General features: G+C 43.1%; 1 protein-coding gene across 1 annotated transcript in view; it reads left to right on the top strand.

Moving 5' to 3' along the window:
- The window catches only part of DNAH3 (dynein axonemal heavy chain 3), a 1,861,430-nt gene that overhangs the window by 841,652 nt on the left and 1,005,689 nt on the right, over positions 1-14,089 (top strand). The window contains exon 33 of the mRNA XM_069647670.1: positions 4,012-4,231. Within this exon, the coding sequence (XP_069503771.1) occupies positions 4,012-4,231 (220 nt within the window). The remainder of the gene's footprint in view (positions 1-4,011; positions 4,232-14,089) is intronic.

Here is a 14,089-nt window from a genome sequence, read left to right as displayed (position 1 = left end):
CCTGCCTGTAACTATGACATGCTTTGTAAATCTCCCATACGTATGAAGGAAAGGGGACATCGCTTGGGGGTATATAGAGGTTACTCACCGTAGTGACTGCTGTACTCCTAGTCCATAGACCTCTTTTCCTCATGTGCTATCCACCATCCCCTCTTTTCCCGATCATGTCCCGGCCAGAGTGATTGAAATGTCTGGCAGGCGTAGCCAGTGGGCAGGGCATGCTGGGGTAGAGCTATGCTCCATGCATGTGCTCAAGCCCAGCACTAACAAATGTGGGTGGCTCTTTGCTGAGGAATATAAAGGCTTTACTCCCATCCCCATGTGGGGACATCCCATAAGTATGAAGGAAAGGGGACTATAAACTAGGAGAAGAACAGTCACTATGATGAGTAACTGTTACATCCCTGAGGCTACTGTCAATTGGCCTTGTGCATTTTGTGGTTCCTCAGATGAGGCTTCATTTGAGGACATTGCAGTGGGGGAGATGAGTCGGGTGGTCCCAGGTAACGGGTCTATCGAGAACAAGCTGCCAGTGAATGTTGCTCCTTCCTAAAGTGTTAGGTATTGCTAGGTGAAACTTTCAAAGATAGAAATCTCTAAGGGAGATAGTATCCGTTAGAAGAACAAGTTATGAACTTTATGGCTAACGTTGCTTATGATGGATACAAGTTTCCTTAACTGCCTGTCTCCCATTAGTCACCTCAGAATGCTTCCAGACCACATATTTTGGGACATAATCAGGGAACTATTGTGCTTGTGGCGGGAGGAGCCACATATACCCTGGATGCAAAACTTCCATTGGAGGCTAAGAGGATGCGCTTGCACCACAGCAGATATAGGTAGTGCCACCTGCCGCTGTGCAAGCTTTAATTTAAAATGTTCTGTGGTCCCAGCCATTAGGCTTAACATTTCAAAGATGAGGAATCTGCAGAGGAGACCTCATATTGATCAAAAACAACATTACCCATGATGTAAGTAACTTATTCAATATGTGCATATATGGGGATCGGACATCTGAAAAGAGTGGCTCCGCTGCACTCCTTTCAAATGCATGATTTTCGTGAGTCATATTAGTTCTTCAGTGGTATGTCAGGAAGTCCCTTGCCTGGCCCTTGTGTTAAAATGTGGGTTAGCCATGAGGGCTGGGTGCTGCCACCTGCTAAGCGATGCAGACCCTTGGCGGTGTATGAAGAATCCTCTGGCTTGCCGCACCACATCCCAGTTGTGAGGCTGGGCTTATCACATGAAGCCAAACCTGTTATTCTGTCTCTAAAAGTGACCTTCATGATATTGAAATTACTGCTACAAACACAATGCTTTTCTAGACATAGTGAACCCTAAGTTATGCTTTGCCCCAACGTTATTAGGTAATAATTCCTCCACAAAGACCCTGGCTTTAGTGGTGGGAAAGCCTTCCATTTGCATGCAGAAAAGTCAGGGATTTGAAGGTGTACAGTGTTATTATCGAATCTTTTATATAGAATGAATATATTTCGAATATTTTATATTGAAAACTTTTATAATGAATGCATTTAGGTGAGCGGTAAAGGGTTACATATTTTTGTGAAACGGTCAGGTGAGTTTTTAGGGGTCAGAAACAGGGGATTGGGGGCACCCCCCCAAAAAAGTACATTCACTATAAAAGTTTTCAATATAAAATATTCGACATATATTCATTCAATATAAAATATTTCGATATAAAGACATAAAACCGGATTTTAAAAGTCCATTAGCCACCAGGGAGAATTCAGCTTTTTTGCACAAATCACCGTCATGAGAGTTCTTTCCATTTGCCAAGTTCATTCCACGAGAGGGTAAGGCAAGGTGATACCGTGGACCTCCGCTATGACTGGCCTATTCCCCCCCCCCCATCTGTGCACTTAAAATCCAAGATGGTGGCATAACGACAGAAAAGTGTGTTCTGTGGTCCTGTGTAGTGACAATAATTGCGTACAGCTATTTTTGAGTAGTACATGAAAATTCACAAAAAACTCTGCTACTAACCCACACGAAATGTGTAGTTGCATGTGTAATTGATTTTTTGCTTTGTTTCTTAAAACCACTTCAACCAGGCCTCCTTGTTCACTGGCCTTTTTAGATGTTCGTCTAGCAACTAATTAAAATATCTCCTATGGATTTACAATCCTTTCTCTGTGTGATCTTTGTTGCCTAGTATTTGTTAAACCTAGCCTATGCTGCATTTTGAAACGCATGTACAGTGCATCTACGAATAGGGGTAGCCTTTGACTCTCCTTCCTTTCCTTGTGTAGTGAGGAGGCAGGTCCAAGAGAGCAGAGGGAAAGCCATGGTCCAGCAGAATGTAAGCAATCATGTTTCCAATTTCAAAAACCCACACACCTGAGCTTACTTAAGCAAGAGGGGTGCCAGGGGGTGGACCAGGTCTACACATAAGGTGCAATGTTAGGTGGGTGTGGGTGTTTGGAGACAGCAGCAATGTGATGTGGCAGGGAGTTGGAGGTTGACACAGAAGGGAGGAGAGAAGGAGAGACACAGGCTGTAGAAAGTGGGCCAGAGATGAGGAGGTGGATCTGGAGAGGAGGGAAGGAGGATGGAGAAAGAGGGCCAGCGAGGAGGCCGGGGAGGAGGAGGCAAAGCTGGAGAGGACAAAAAGGGGCTATAAAGAGGAGGTCAGAAAGGAGGTGAGAAAAAGGATAGTCGATAACTTAGGTGGTGGTGGTGGTGAATAACGACCATCCAGGAGGAGGAGGAGAGTAAAAAGGAGTTGATAACTAAGAGGAAGCTCAAGAAGGAAGCAGAGAAATTCCAAGTGATGGAGTTAAGTCCTGTGGAAAGAGGCAGACTAGAGTGGATGGGAGGTGCCCGAGAGTGATGTTAGAGGAAGGAAGGTAGTGAGACATGTAAATGGAAGGCTGAAAAGAGACAGTAAAGAGTAGGTACCCTGCAAGCCTGAGAGCAAGGAGATAAAGAGGGAAGGAGGAAACAACATGTGGTGGAATGTCAAGGAAGTTATGGAGGAGGCAAGACCGGAGTATAGTATAGATCAGAGAAGCAGAGAGGAAAAGGAAACTTCCTTAGGTACAAGATTGTCCCAGCTCATCAATGAGGCAGATGTAGGCTGGTGTTGGCGAATAGAAACGGGTCCTCCAAACGGATGGAGAAAAGGTACAATATCAAACCCAGCCTACAAGCCACCTTAGGTATACCAGTCCGCGGTGGAAACTCTGGTGAGTGGCCTAGAGACACTCAGCCTTCCCTCTTGCGTCTTTCTACATCTACAATGCAAGTGCACTCAGGTTCTGAGAATCTGGAGGAGGAGTCTCCTGAACACCAGAGAAACCTGGACCAGAAGTAGAAAGCCCCACTTGCAGAAACTACAAATCAAGAAGTGGGGGTCACTTTACCCCCATACTCTGTGTTGGCCATTAACCTGGAACTTTTTTTGTGGAGCGTCGGCATCTTGTCACATAAACACATGGTTAAGTTTGCAACTGTAATTCTTTTTCCCAGAGATGTTTATTGCATCTGGCTTTAGCCAACCTAAGACCTAAAATGTGACTTTTTAATGGCAAATACTTTATTGAAACCGAATTTGTGTAATGGGTGACATGAATGCACAATTATTGTCAATGTCTTTGTACATATAAATAATGGAATTTTCTTCTGTAAAGATACCTTTAATGGCAAGTGATGGGTATTTAATCCACAATAATTATTTTTTCTGTGTTTATAGTTTCTGTAATTAAGATGCTCCCAGCATTTCCTTTATTTAGCTGAGATTGGTTACCTCTTGCCGCTGTCTGTGCAATATATTTTTGATTCAAGCATTTTCCTTCAATGAGAAAATTCCGACAGCAAATTGGCACAAAAGATTAATGCATTTACAATGGCCACAGTATTCTCTCAAAATGTGTACAGATGTTTCAATCAGAAACATGAATGTCTGTTTAGCTTCTATTGCAGTGACAATATCATGCAATAAGCATGTTCGATTTTAAATGTTTGTTTGATGTGCTCCATTTATCTTTTTAGTCTTTCCCAGAAAATTGTTGCCACTTACCGCTTGTGCTCTGAGCAGTTATCCTCTCAGCATCACTATGATTATGGCATGCGGGCGGTGAAATCAGTGCTTACTGCTGCTGGAAACCTGAAACTGAAATATCAAGCGGAGAATGAAAGTGTGCTTTTGCTTCGAGCCCTACTGGACGTGAACTTGGCCAAATTCTTAGCACAGGACGTTCCCCTCTTTCAGGTGAGTACATAATCCAATATACCATGATGGGTTAATAGACAAAATTACACAGGTAATGTTTTGGGAGCAGACTGTCAGGTCCTGACTCGCCTGATCCGCAGCAGCTCCGGAATCCCACAGAACCGACACAGTCCAGGGGGAAAGGGGAGTAGATAAAATAACAAAAGACAGAGCCTTCTCATCTCATGGGATGTGGGAAGATCTTCAGAGTGCGAGTAAAAATAACATAGGTAAGGCAACCACAGCATATAACTTAACAGAACCCAACTTCTATTTGACCCTTGAATCTTCCACTGTTACCTACTCTCCTCTGCTAACAGCTAAGAGGAAATGCTATGGGTTGCATGCCTGAAGACTAATTTCTATTCTCTTCAGTTTTCCTTTTATCTTTTTTACAAGTACAAATTCATTCTCATTGATTACCCCAAGGTTAAAGTAAGAAACATGTAATATTGGATTAAAGAGTACTGAGTTGTAGAGACCCTAACAAAACTATATTAAGCATGTGCTTATTGAATGGAAAATGCTATGCGCTATTTGTTTGATGTTGTATTACCTTGTATGCTTTGATGTGTTTTTGTTACCGAAATAAAGTATTGTGATGATGATGATTAGCCAGGGGAAGGAGGGAGAGGCCTTACAAGGTCAAACAGCCTGCAACCTTGCACTCCTACCACTGACCGTTTGCAGATATGCCAAATGTTACCAGTTCACATTGCCATAGTTGTGGATGTTACTGAGCAGTGGGCTGCAGTGATAGAAAAGGAGGTTTGGGGATGGGGTTAGGACTTTCCAATAATACTGCAATCTTGAGTATGCAGTCACTCTGACACTTTTCTATGTAAGAGTCTCTGGAAGATATCCTATGCCACAACTTAATGATGGAACAAGGGCAAAAACAGCCATGCTTTATTCAACCAGATTTTAAGGGCTGTTCTTCCAAGTGTATGTGTGGGTTGTAAGGGAGATATGCACAAGGTGTGAGCTGTTCCCCATAGGTGGTCTCCTGGCATTGGGAAGGTACTACCTCACCCATTAACAGCTATTTAGAAAACATTTGATTGGCAGTTCTCTATCATGTGTAAATCCATTGTACCTGTCAATGGCAACCTTAACTATTTCAACGGTTTTGTCCACATACCAAAGCAGTTGCACTGCTGCCATTCACAAATGGAACATCCAAACTCTGTTACAAAGCCAAGTCGACTACATAGAGTATTGAAAAGGTTTTATTTAGGGCTTTACACAAAGAGCAGGGCATCACAAATGCTGAGGTATGGAAGGTAAATCAGTAAAAGAAACTCCTCTTGCTAGGGTCTATCCCCAGTGTCACTCCGTCTCTTGTGCTTGAATCAGCATTATTCAAATACATTCCGGTTTCCTTGCAGGTCTCTGTCTGTGGCTTCTGGCCAGGTAGACTATTTAAGGAAGAGCCAGCACAGAGGCGATAGGCCAGGAGGATGTCAAGGTGCTGGGTTAGGTGCTGCCTGTCCCAGGGCCCTGATTTTATTAAAAATGTGATCTTACTTTCGTAATCACAAAACGGATGCTCACTCATGCCTGAGGGGTCTATCTCAAGGTCCCTCTTGGACAATGGGTAGAATGGTGTTGTCTTGCTGCCTAGCTTGTAATTCCCCAACCATTTATATGTACTTATTCCTTCTTTTACTCCAGCTTTTCTACACTTTCAATGATGTCCCTCTCCTTCCACCTCTGTGTTGTCCCCTCCTCCTTGGTCTCTTCTCCGTCTGATCTCTGTTCCTCTTCATACAGTCTAAGTACCTCCTGCATCTCACACTTCTGCTCCACTAGCTCTTCCTACAACTCAACCTCCCTTCTTCTCATTCAGTTCTCTCCTCCTGCCTCACCCTCCTGCACCCGCTACCTCAAATCTTGCTTCCCCTTCAGCTCTCTCCACACCTCTTTCTCCTCCTCTTGCTTCTTACACCCTCTCTGCCTTGCCAGCATGCTATTTCAATCAAACACCCACCCTTTCTATCATCGCTCCTCTGCTTTTATAGAGCCGTGAGGCCTCCGCTGGGGCCACAGTATGATCTGTGGGTTGGATCTGCAGTTTGTTATTGCTTTGTGCTTTGGATTAGTTGTGTGGGGTAGTGTCAGGTGCTTTCCCTCTGTTATCCTCTGCACGTGCCGCCCCCCCAGACCAAGCCTTTAACAGGCCAGTCCGCTTTCTTGGATTTTTCCTCTGCATGCATGCTTGGGTGAGTGCAGTCAACAGAGCCTTGAGGGAGTAGTGGCAGGATCGTGGCCCGCTCACAGGTTGCAGCAGCCATTGGATCAAAACCATGCTTCAAGTTTAGGCTGGTGATCTTAACCTTCTTATTTTCACTTGTCAAACTCTGCGGGTCTGCAAAGGAGCAGGAAAGGGCGATGGCTTCTGTTATATCTAGCATAGTTTTTGAAGGGCCAACAGTAGAAGAGGAATAACTTTGGTGATCCCCTGCCCCAGGTGCTGTGGAGTGATCAGGTGATTCTCCCTATACTACCTCAGTGCCCACATCATCTGGAAAGTGGTGTATTCCCATGTCTAGAGTCTCCCCTACAGCTACCCTTAATGGCATGTGGGGGATCTCATATCACACCTACCTTACTAGTACCTCTGGACGGTGTTAAACCTTAATGTGAGAGGCGCCTGAACACATTACAGACAGACGCGATATGAACATGGAACCTGTCAGTACACTCCCCGCCTAAATACAATCTGACACATTGTTTGTGCCCTGATGAAGTAGCTGAATAATACCGAAAAGACAGGAATATTCACATGCTTCAATATGCCCCATAGCCATGCCTATACAACATATAGAAGACTGAGGAGGGATCCATAAAGACTATGATGCTTGATTCCAGCATAGAGAGTTTCAGCACCTGCCCTTTGGCTCTCCTGAATGTTTTTTAGTGAAATCCATTTAGCAAACCGCAAGAAGACTGGTTAAAAAACATTTTCAAGGAGCATCAAGAAGGGAGGTAGTATGATAAGATTCTAGTTCCTTTTTGTATATAGGACAAATCAAGGCATGGCACCACCTAGCTGAGATAAAACCAGTTGAGTAATGCTGATATTAAATTGCCTTTGTGTTCGAAGATATCCATTTAAATTGAATCTAGAACTTGGCTCTTTCAGAGAACTTAGGATTTTTGAATATTAATAACCTCAGTTAAAATACATTTTAACTAGACCCCATAGAATCACAACCAACCTCATGTTCTAGGAGGTACACAACATTTGGAATTCTACAAACAATGCTGAACCCAAAGGGAGGGAGTAACAACCTGTTACCCCAAATATGTGCTTCTGCCTTGTTGGCCGTTGTCATTGAGGTGTTGGCGTGGTGGCATGTCTCTCTAGGATCAGTGATCAAGTTAGCAAGTGTAATTCAGTCATGGATCCCTTGATCTCTTTACTTAGAGAGACACCACACCACAGCCACAACTATCTGATGACAGACAGCAAGTCAAAAACACATATCTGTGTTACTTTTCATTGCTACACTGTCCTTATGGTGGGGGGACAAACTTACATGCAAATGGACGCTTCTCTCATAAGGCACAGTGAGCTAAAACATGATTGCAGATCCTAATCACTGGGTAAACTCCCAGAGAACAGGTTATTTGCCCTGTTTTCTCCCAGTAGAGGGGCTCTCACATTTTTGGCAAATGTTTGAACACTTGGGGTTTCCACCCTAAATTACACCCGAGACAAGAGACTCCAACAGTTCAGCACAGCTGGTGAATCGGTGAAGACAGATAGTGAAACCGAAATGTGCTGGGCCCAAGGTTGCAGGCGGCAACCTTGTTTGAACAAAGAACATGTGTAATTGAACTTTAAAGAAACCCTAGGAAATAGTTCAGAAGCAGAGTGGTCAGGCGTCGTGGGGATGCTCATTCGAAGGACTCTGACGGAAGCGTTTTTTTTTTGGGGTATTGTTATTTGGTTGAAACTATGAAGACCAAGAGGCCTTAAGAGAGGCTAGTTTAAAGTGTCAAAGTGGTCCTACAAGGGTCGAGCAAAACCCCCTGTGCACTCAAAAGTCTTTGACACATGAGAGAAAACTGATCGACCTGTGAAACTGGCAAATGTGAACCTGACTGAGGGATGCCTGCAAATCACGGTTACCAGGGACACAACCGAGAACCAGATATTGATAGAGCTGGGTGCTTTAAGGGAAGCCTGTCTGGGGGCTTAGACCTGAGTTTAAATAAAAAGAACAACCTAAGAGGTTTTGTGCTGTGCTTGGCAAATGTGAACCCGATAGAGGGATGCCTGGAAATTGAGAATTGTGAACTGACAAGTGCGAACCTGGCTGAGGGATGTCCACAATGGATAGTTGGTGAAAAAGACATTGAGGCTTTTAAGTGATACAGTTTTGAGTGAAAGGCTGTAGTGAACCCGATTGAGGGAAGCTGACGTTGCAAGAAGGATCTGAGCCCGGCTGAGGGGGATCCAAGGGGTGAGGAGCAGTCGCCCAAGGTGAAAAGATTGCCAAAGGAACTTTTGTTTGTTTATTGTTGTGGTACAGCCGGCCTTCTAAGGCAAGAGACTTTTAGGAAAAGAGGCTTGGCACCGGAAGGTCCCTGTATCATTGAAAGGAACTGTAAACTCCTGGCGGCAAGGCCCAGGTGTGTGCTGTGCTCAAAGGTCCTGCCTTGTCCCATGTTAAAAACGTGGGGAAGGGAGACCCAGCCATACAATCCTGACTTATCATTTGGTGAACACTTCTTTCTTTTCTTGAGAACATTATTCCACACTATTTTTGTTTCTTAGTTGTAAGGATTGCCAATATTTCTTTTAGTATAGGCACTTTTTTATTTGACAAGACGCCACTAAGACTGCTTTCTTATTATTTGATGGTCGTAGCTTGCTCCCATCTTAGATTTAGGTTTAGATTAGGCATTTGTCTCACCCATTATACAGTTTAATAAACATCCTTGAACTGTGATCACTTGTGTCTGTGTTTACTGTTGCCACTATGAGTTCCTTACAGTAACAAGAGCTAATTTGGTCCTGGGAACAACCAGGAGATTACTGATGTTTGATTGTAATGTCCTTCGATTCGGAAGGCTGACCAGACTTTCAGAAAGATTCACCGGACTAGTGCCGAAGAGGGTTTTATGTGTAATAATCCTGAGTTGAAAGGAAATTCTGATAGCTACAGGGAGCCAATGAAGATCTCTTCTAGCTTGCGTTACAAGGTCCTGCCTGCCCAGTCCAATAACAACACGTACTGCACTGTTCTGTAATATCTGAAGCCTGTTCAATTCACCAGTACAGATACTATCTAGAAGGCTGACGCAATAGTCAATTTTTGTGCCAGTTATAGCCCTTACGATAGTTGCACAGTTTTCCCTGGTGACAAATGGCCAAATCTGGGTTAACAATTTAATGTAATAGGCTGTTGAAGAAATAAGATAGTTGACCTGAGCTTTCATTGTCATGTGCTGATCAAAATAAACCCCAAGGTTTTTACATTAGGCAACATATTCAATTTACAATCTGCTAGCATAAAATGCTGATATTTATTGCCAATTTATGTGATCTGATCAACTCTACCAATGACCATGAGTTCAGTTCTCAAGTCATTTAGGGCTGCCCCTTTTAACAACATCCACTGCTGTATAAGTGAGTACACAGAGTTTATAACCTCAATGTTTTTATAATGAACACCAGACAGAGGGATTAGACACTGTATCGTCAGCGTAGTTAGTGTAGCTAATCCCTCTGTCATCTAGTAAATTAAACAAATGCAAGGCAAACACATTCTACACTGTTGGCGATAAACAGGACCCCTATGGATCCCAATCAAGTCAATTGCTGCACTTAAGCTGTATACTCTCACTGAACAATTCACAAGAAAGGAATTAACCCAAGATGTCGCAGTGGGTGAACAAGCTGCTGCCTGTGAGCTCATCAGTGAGCAAGGCGTAATCCATGAGGTCAAACGCAGCAGAGAGATCTAACAAGATCAGCAGAACAGCTTGCCCCTTATCCACATACTGTAAAAAGTTTGATTTGAAATCCAACAGTGCTGATTCAGTCCCATGTGCTGAACAAACCCCGGATTGCCTTTTGTAATACCAAGTCTGCCCAAGCTGAGAGACGGAGCAGCCTGGTCGGGACCCTCCAAGTGAATGAAATTCCCCCTGGTGGTGTTGAACTGTGAAACCACGATACCAGGAGAATGGAGTGAGTCCCCCTGGTTGTGCTGAACTCTTTCAAGATAACAGGAGAAGGGAGTTATTGTCCTTTTCACCAAAGTGTAAAGACGTTCTGATACAAACTGTTAGAAGACAGGCAGTGAGTTTGCCAAGGAGAAGTGTTTAAAGTATTGCCCTTTTGTGTTTAAGGACAATTTAGACCCGGGGACTCCAGTCCAGAAGAAGGGAGTCATTCTTCTGGACCAAGAAGGTATACCTTATCTAGGCTTTAGTTTTGAGTGTAAGGGACAAAAGTAGGGCTTTTGACGCAGGACAGTGGACTATTGATTTACACAGACATTTTGACAGTACCCTTAGTGTTTATTTTTATTTTTATTATGTGGTTAAAATAACCTTTAATGAAATAATACAAAAAACAATCAATAATTTACATTTACATAAAACCTTAAAAGTGAATTGCTAAAGCATTTAAATTCATACATGAATATAAGTAAAACAGCATAAATTCATCACATTTGTCAAATTCCTACAAAACACTAATGATCATCACAAAGCTAATGCTTGTTTTAGGAAATGTATTGCTGCAGTCATCCATTGGTTCTGTCCGTGGGAGATCATAATATCACTTGTCTAGACAGAACTTGTTTCTGTTGCAGTAAGGGACCAAAGTAGTGAAAAAACGTCTGCCTTTCAAAACCTGACAGTGTAATAAAATATGTCGTAAGGTTTCCACCCGGTCAGGCGTAAAGCAGAACCTACATGTTCTTTGTTCCCTAGGTGTCTTAGTTCTAGCACCTATTATTTCATTCGTAAGTAGTAAGTTTAATCTAAAACCCATCTCCTGCGCATGCCAAAAATTACCTGGGGACTTTCTCAAATAAGCTGCACAAGCTCCTACCGGTCTCACATCAAGTAACAAATCTACATATTAGCTATGAGTTCTCAATTTCTCAATGGCATGAATCCAGTCCATTTCTCTCAATTTTCTTTTCGCTTCACGGGATGCTGCAAAGTCAACTCTCTAGAGATACAACAGTCCTAACAGATAATATCACAGTGTTTCTCCCATTCACTTAAGGAGGCCAATGTTTCTTTTCCAATAGGAGCTTCAATTCCCACCAGATTGAGCACTCCTCAGCACACCATATCCTCCTCAATAAAGATGTATTTATCCAAATTACATACAATTCATAGTGAATTACAGCTGCTGGTACTCAGTTGGGTAATTGTAAAGCCTTCCGCCAGAATAACCCCTCCAGCGCATCACAATCAAAATGAATTGGAAGCCCCAGCTGTCCCCCCTACCATACCTTATTGTTGGCTACATCTTCAATTTGTAAAAGTCGAGAACTGGAATCAAATAATAATGACCAAACCTAGAGGTCAGTACAGAAGCTTGTGCAGCCATCATTGACATTTTAGATCGATAATGGCTCTGCAACTTTATTTTATTATTTGAGGAAGGGAACCCCCTCCCACCTTATAGATTAGGAAAGTTAGGTTTTCTCGTTAAATTCCTGGCTAATACGTCTATAACAATCACCATGCCACATGGGTGTCAGTCTCCTCCTTCTGCAACCTTACACAGCCAATGAGGGCAATTGTCTTCATAATGACGTGGACCCCTTGCTCACTATTCTTAGAGAGGCACAGTTACACCCTACTGATGAGGTTCAACCAGACCGAAACACGTGTCTGGGGTTGCTGTTGGTACTCTTGTTCACAGGAGAATTGCCTAGCATTTCGGTGCTGGACTGCCCCAGGGCAGGACAAACACTGATATGTTTAGGATATTTCTCCTCTGTGAAAGATAGTGAGCTAAAGACTCTGGGTAAGGCTCTTGTAACCAGGACTCATGTCTGCTAGAGAGTCTCCCAGGACCCCCCCTTGTTATCTTCATAACGAGGAAACAGTAATTTAGTCACTTAGCTCTACTACAGGAAACTCTAATATTGTTCATTGGCTAAGGAGTCTTTCTTCATCTTCTTCATCTTCTTCATCTATGGAAAGCTTACTTATTCACTTCTTAAATAACCTGAGCATTAGTCTATAGTGGTTCTCACATTCTTTATCAGGATGATTATGAGGCCTGTCATTTATGCTATGTGTTTTTGTCATGTTGTTATTTGTATTATCTGCTGACTTGTTTATGTTCTTTGTTAGTGCTCTGCAACTGTTTTTGTGCTGGTATAAATCTACATTTAACAACAAGTGCTGTCTACTTTTATGCTCAATGTTCCTCTGTAAAATGGGTATTCACATAGATCCAGTACAGGTCCCCATCACAAAATAATTTGCCTCTGCCAAAGTATCTGCATCTGTACTGAGGATGATAGGAACGTGTTAGGCCCTGTAAGGGAGGCATGGCATCACAAGTATGACACTGACACACAAGGTACCATTTGTAAAACTTTAATTGAAGTTCAAATGGGGTTGGAGAAACTCCTATTTTGCCCTATAGCTAGGATGGGAGTAGTCTCAACCATCAAATAATAAATAGAACCGTCCTAGTTCAGTCCGTCAAATCAAAATTGCCTATACTAACAAAAATCTAATGCCTGCCCTATATCTTGTACAAAAAGTGTGAAAAGAAGAATATGTATGCAAAGGAAAGTCAGTGTTCAAACCTGAAGAATAAATGTGGCTGAGTAAGCTCTCCTCCCCACGTTGGAGAGCATAGAGTAAGGATGTCCCTGTAGACAAGATGACACACTCTAGCTCAGGCTCTTAAAACAATAGGCAGTTCAAAACGTGGATCGGGACCCGCTTGGCCCTCCACATTAAAGTCTTACTTTCCAATTTTCAAAACACAGTTCACCAAAAAGTTCACGTTTGTCCCCCACAATCGGGCTCAGACCTTTCACAGCAAAAGTTCACGCCAGTCTCCCTCAGTCGCGCTCAGACCTTTCACAGCAAAACAAAACACTTGCAGGGGTTCCCTTCCCCAAGCTTCACTCACCTCCTTTAGGGGTTCCCTTCCTCTATGATATTACACCTCTCCCTCAGTTGGGCTCAGACCGTTTCATAATGTCGAAGACTTTTGAATGTGTGCAGCTTTTTTATACATACCTCCAGCAGGACCACTTCGACTTCCCAGCTTTCAACTCACACTCCTATGTTATTTGCCGAAGTGCTGCCTGGTCTGGGTAGTTCACTGTATTATGCACTAATGTTTAACGTTCACCTTTTTACTCTCCCCTTTTCTCAGGGTTAATTTCAATCACCTCGCCTTTACAGTTCATTCACTTTATCGCTTCAAACCTTTCAATGAGACTTTCGAGTAGGCTACTTTCTTTTGCCAGACTACTCTGTTACTCAGTATCACTGACTTTACAGCTATCGTTACTTCAAGGTTCATTCGCAGGTCTGCCTTTCTTCGCATCTCATCCACACGCATGCAGCATTCAATTGAGTAATATAATGTTGCCACTTCAATCTCTCTTTAGCACACACCAGTCTCTCATGTCACTTGTCAACTCATCAGCTGTGCGCGTTTCTTTCTTGTCTTTGCTGTCTTCGAGTTTACAAGTAAAGGTTAGTACCACAGGCTTGCCCTCACCTCCCCAACTATGCTGTTCACCCGGGAGGGTCACTGGTGTCCTTGAAACATAATGCAGCCTTCTTGTTTGCCATTTAGCCTTCTTCACGTGTCTTTCGCAGCCTTTTGGAGGCAACAACCTC

Source organism: Ambystoma mexicanum, chromosome 2q, assembly GCF_040938575.1.
Source record: "Ambystoma mexicanum isolate Mex_15411 chromosome 2q, UKY_AmexF1_1, whole genome shotgun sequence".
NCBI classification, from domain to species: domain Eukaryota; kingdom Metazoa; phylum Chordata; class Amphibia; order Caudata; family Ambystomatidae; genus Ambystoma; species Ambystoma mexicanum.
The sequence above is the reverse complement of the archived record's forward strand: the minus strand, read 5'-3'. Positions and strand labels throughout refer to the sequence as shown.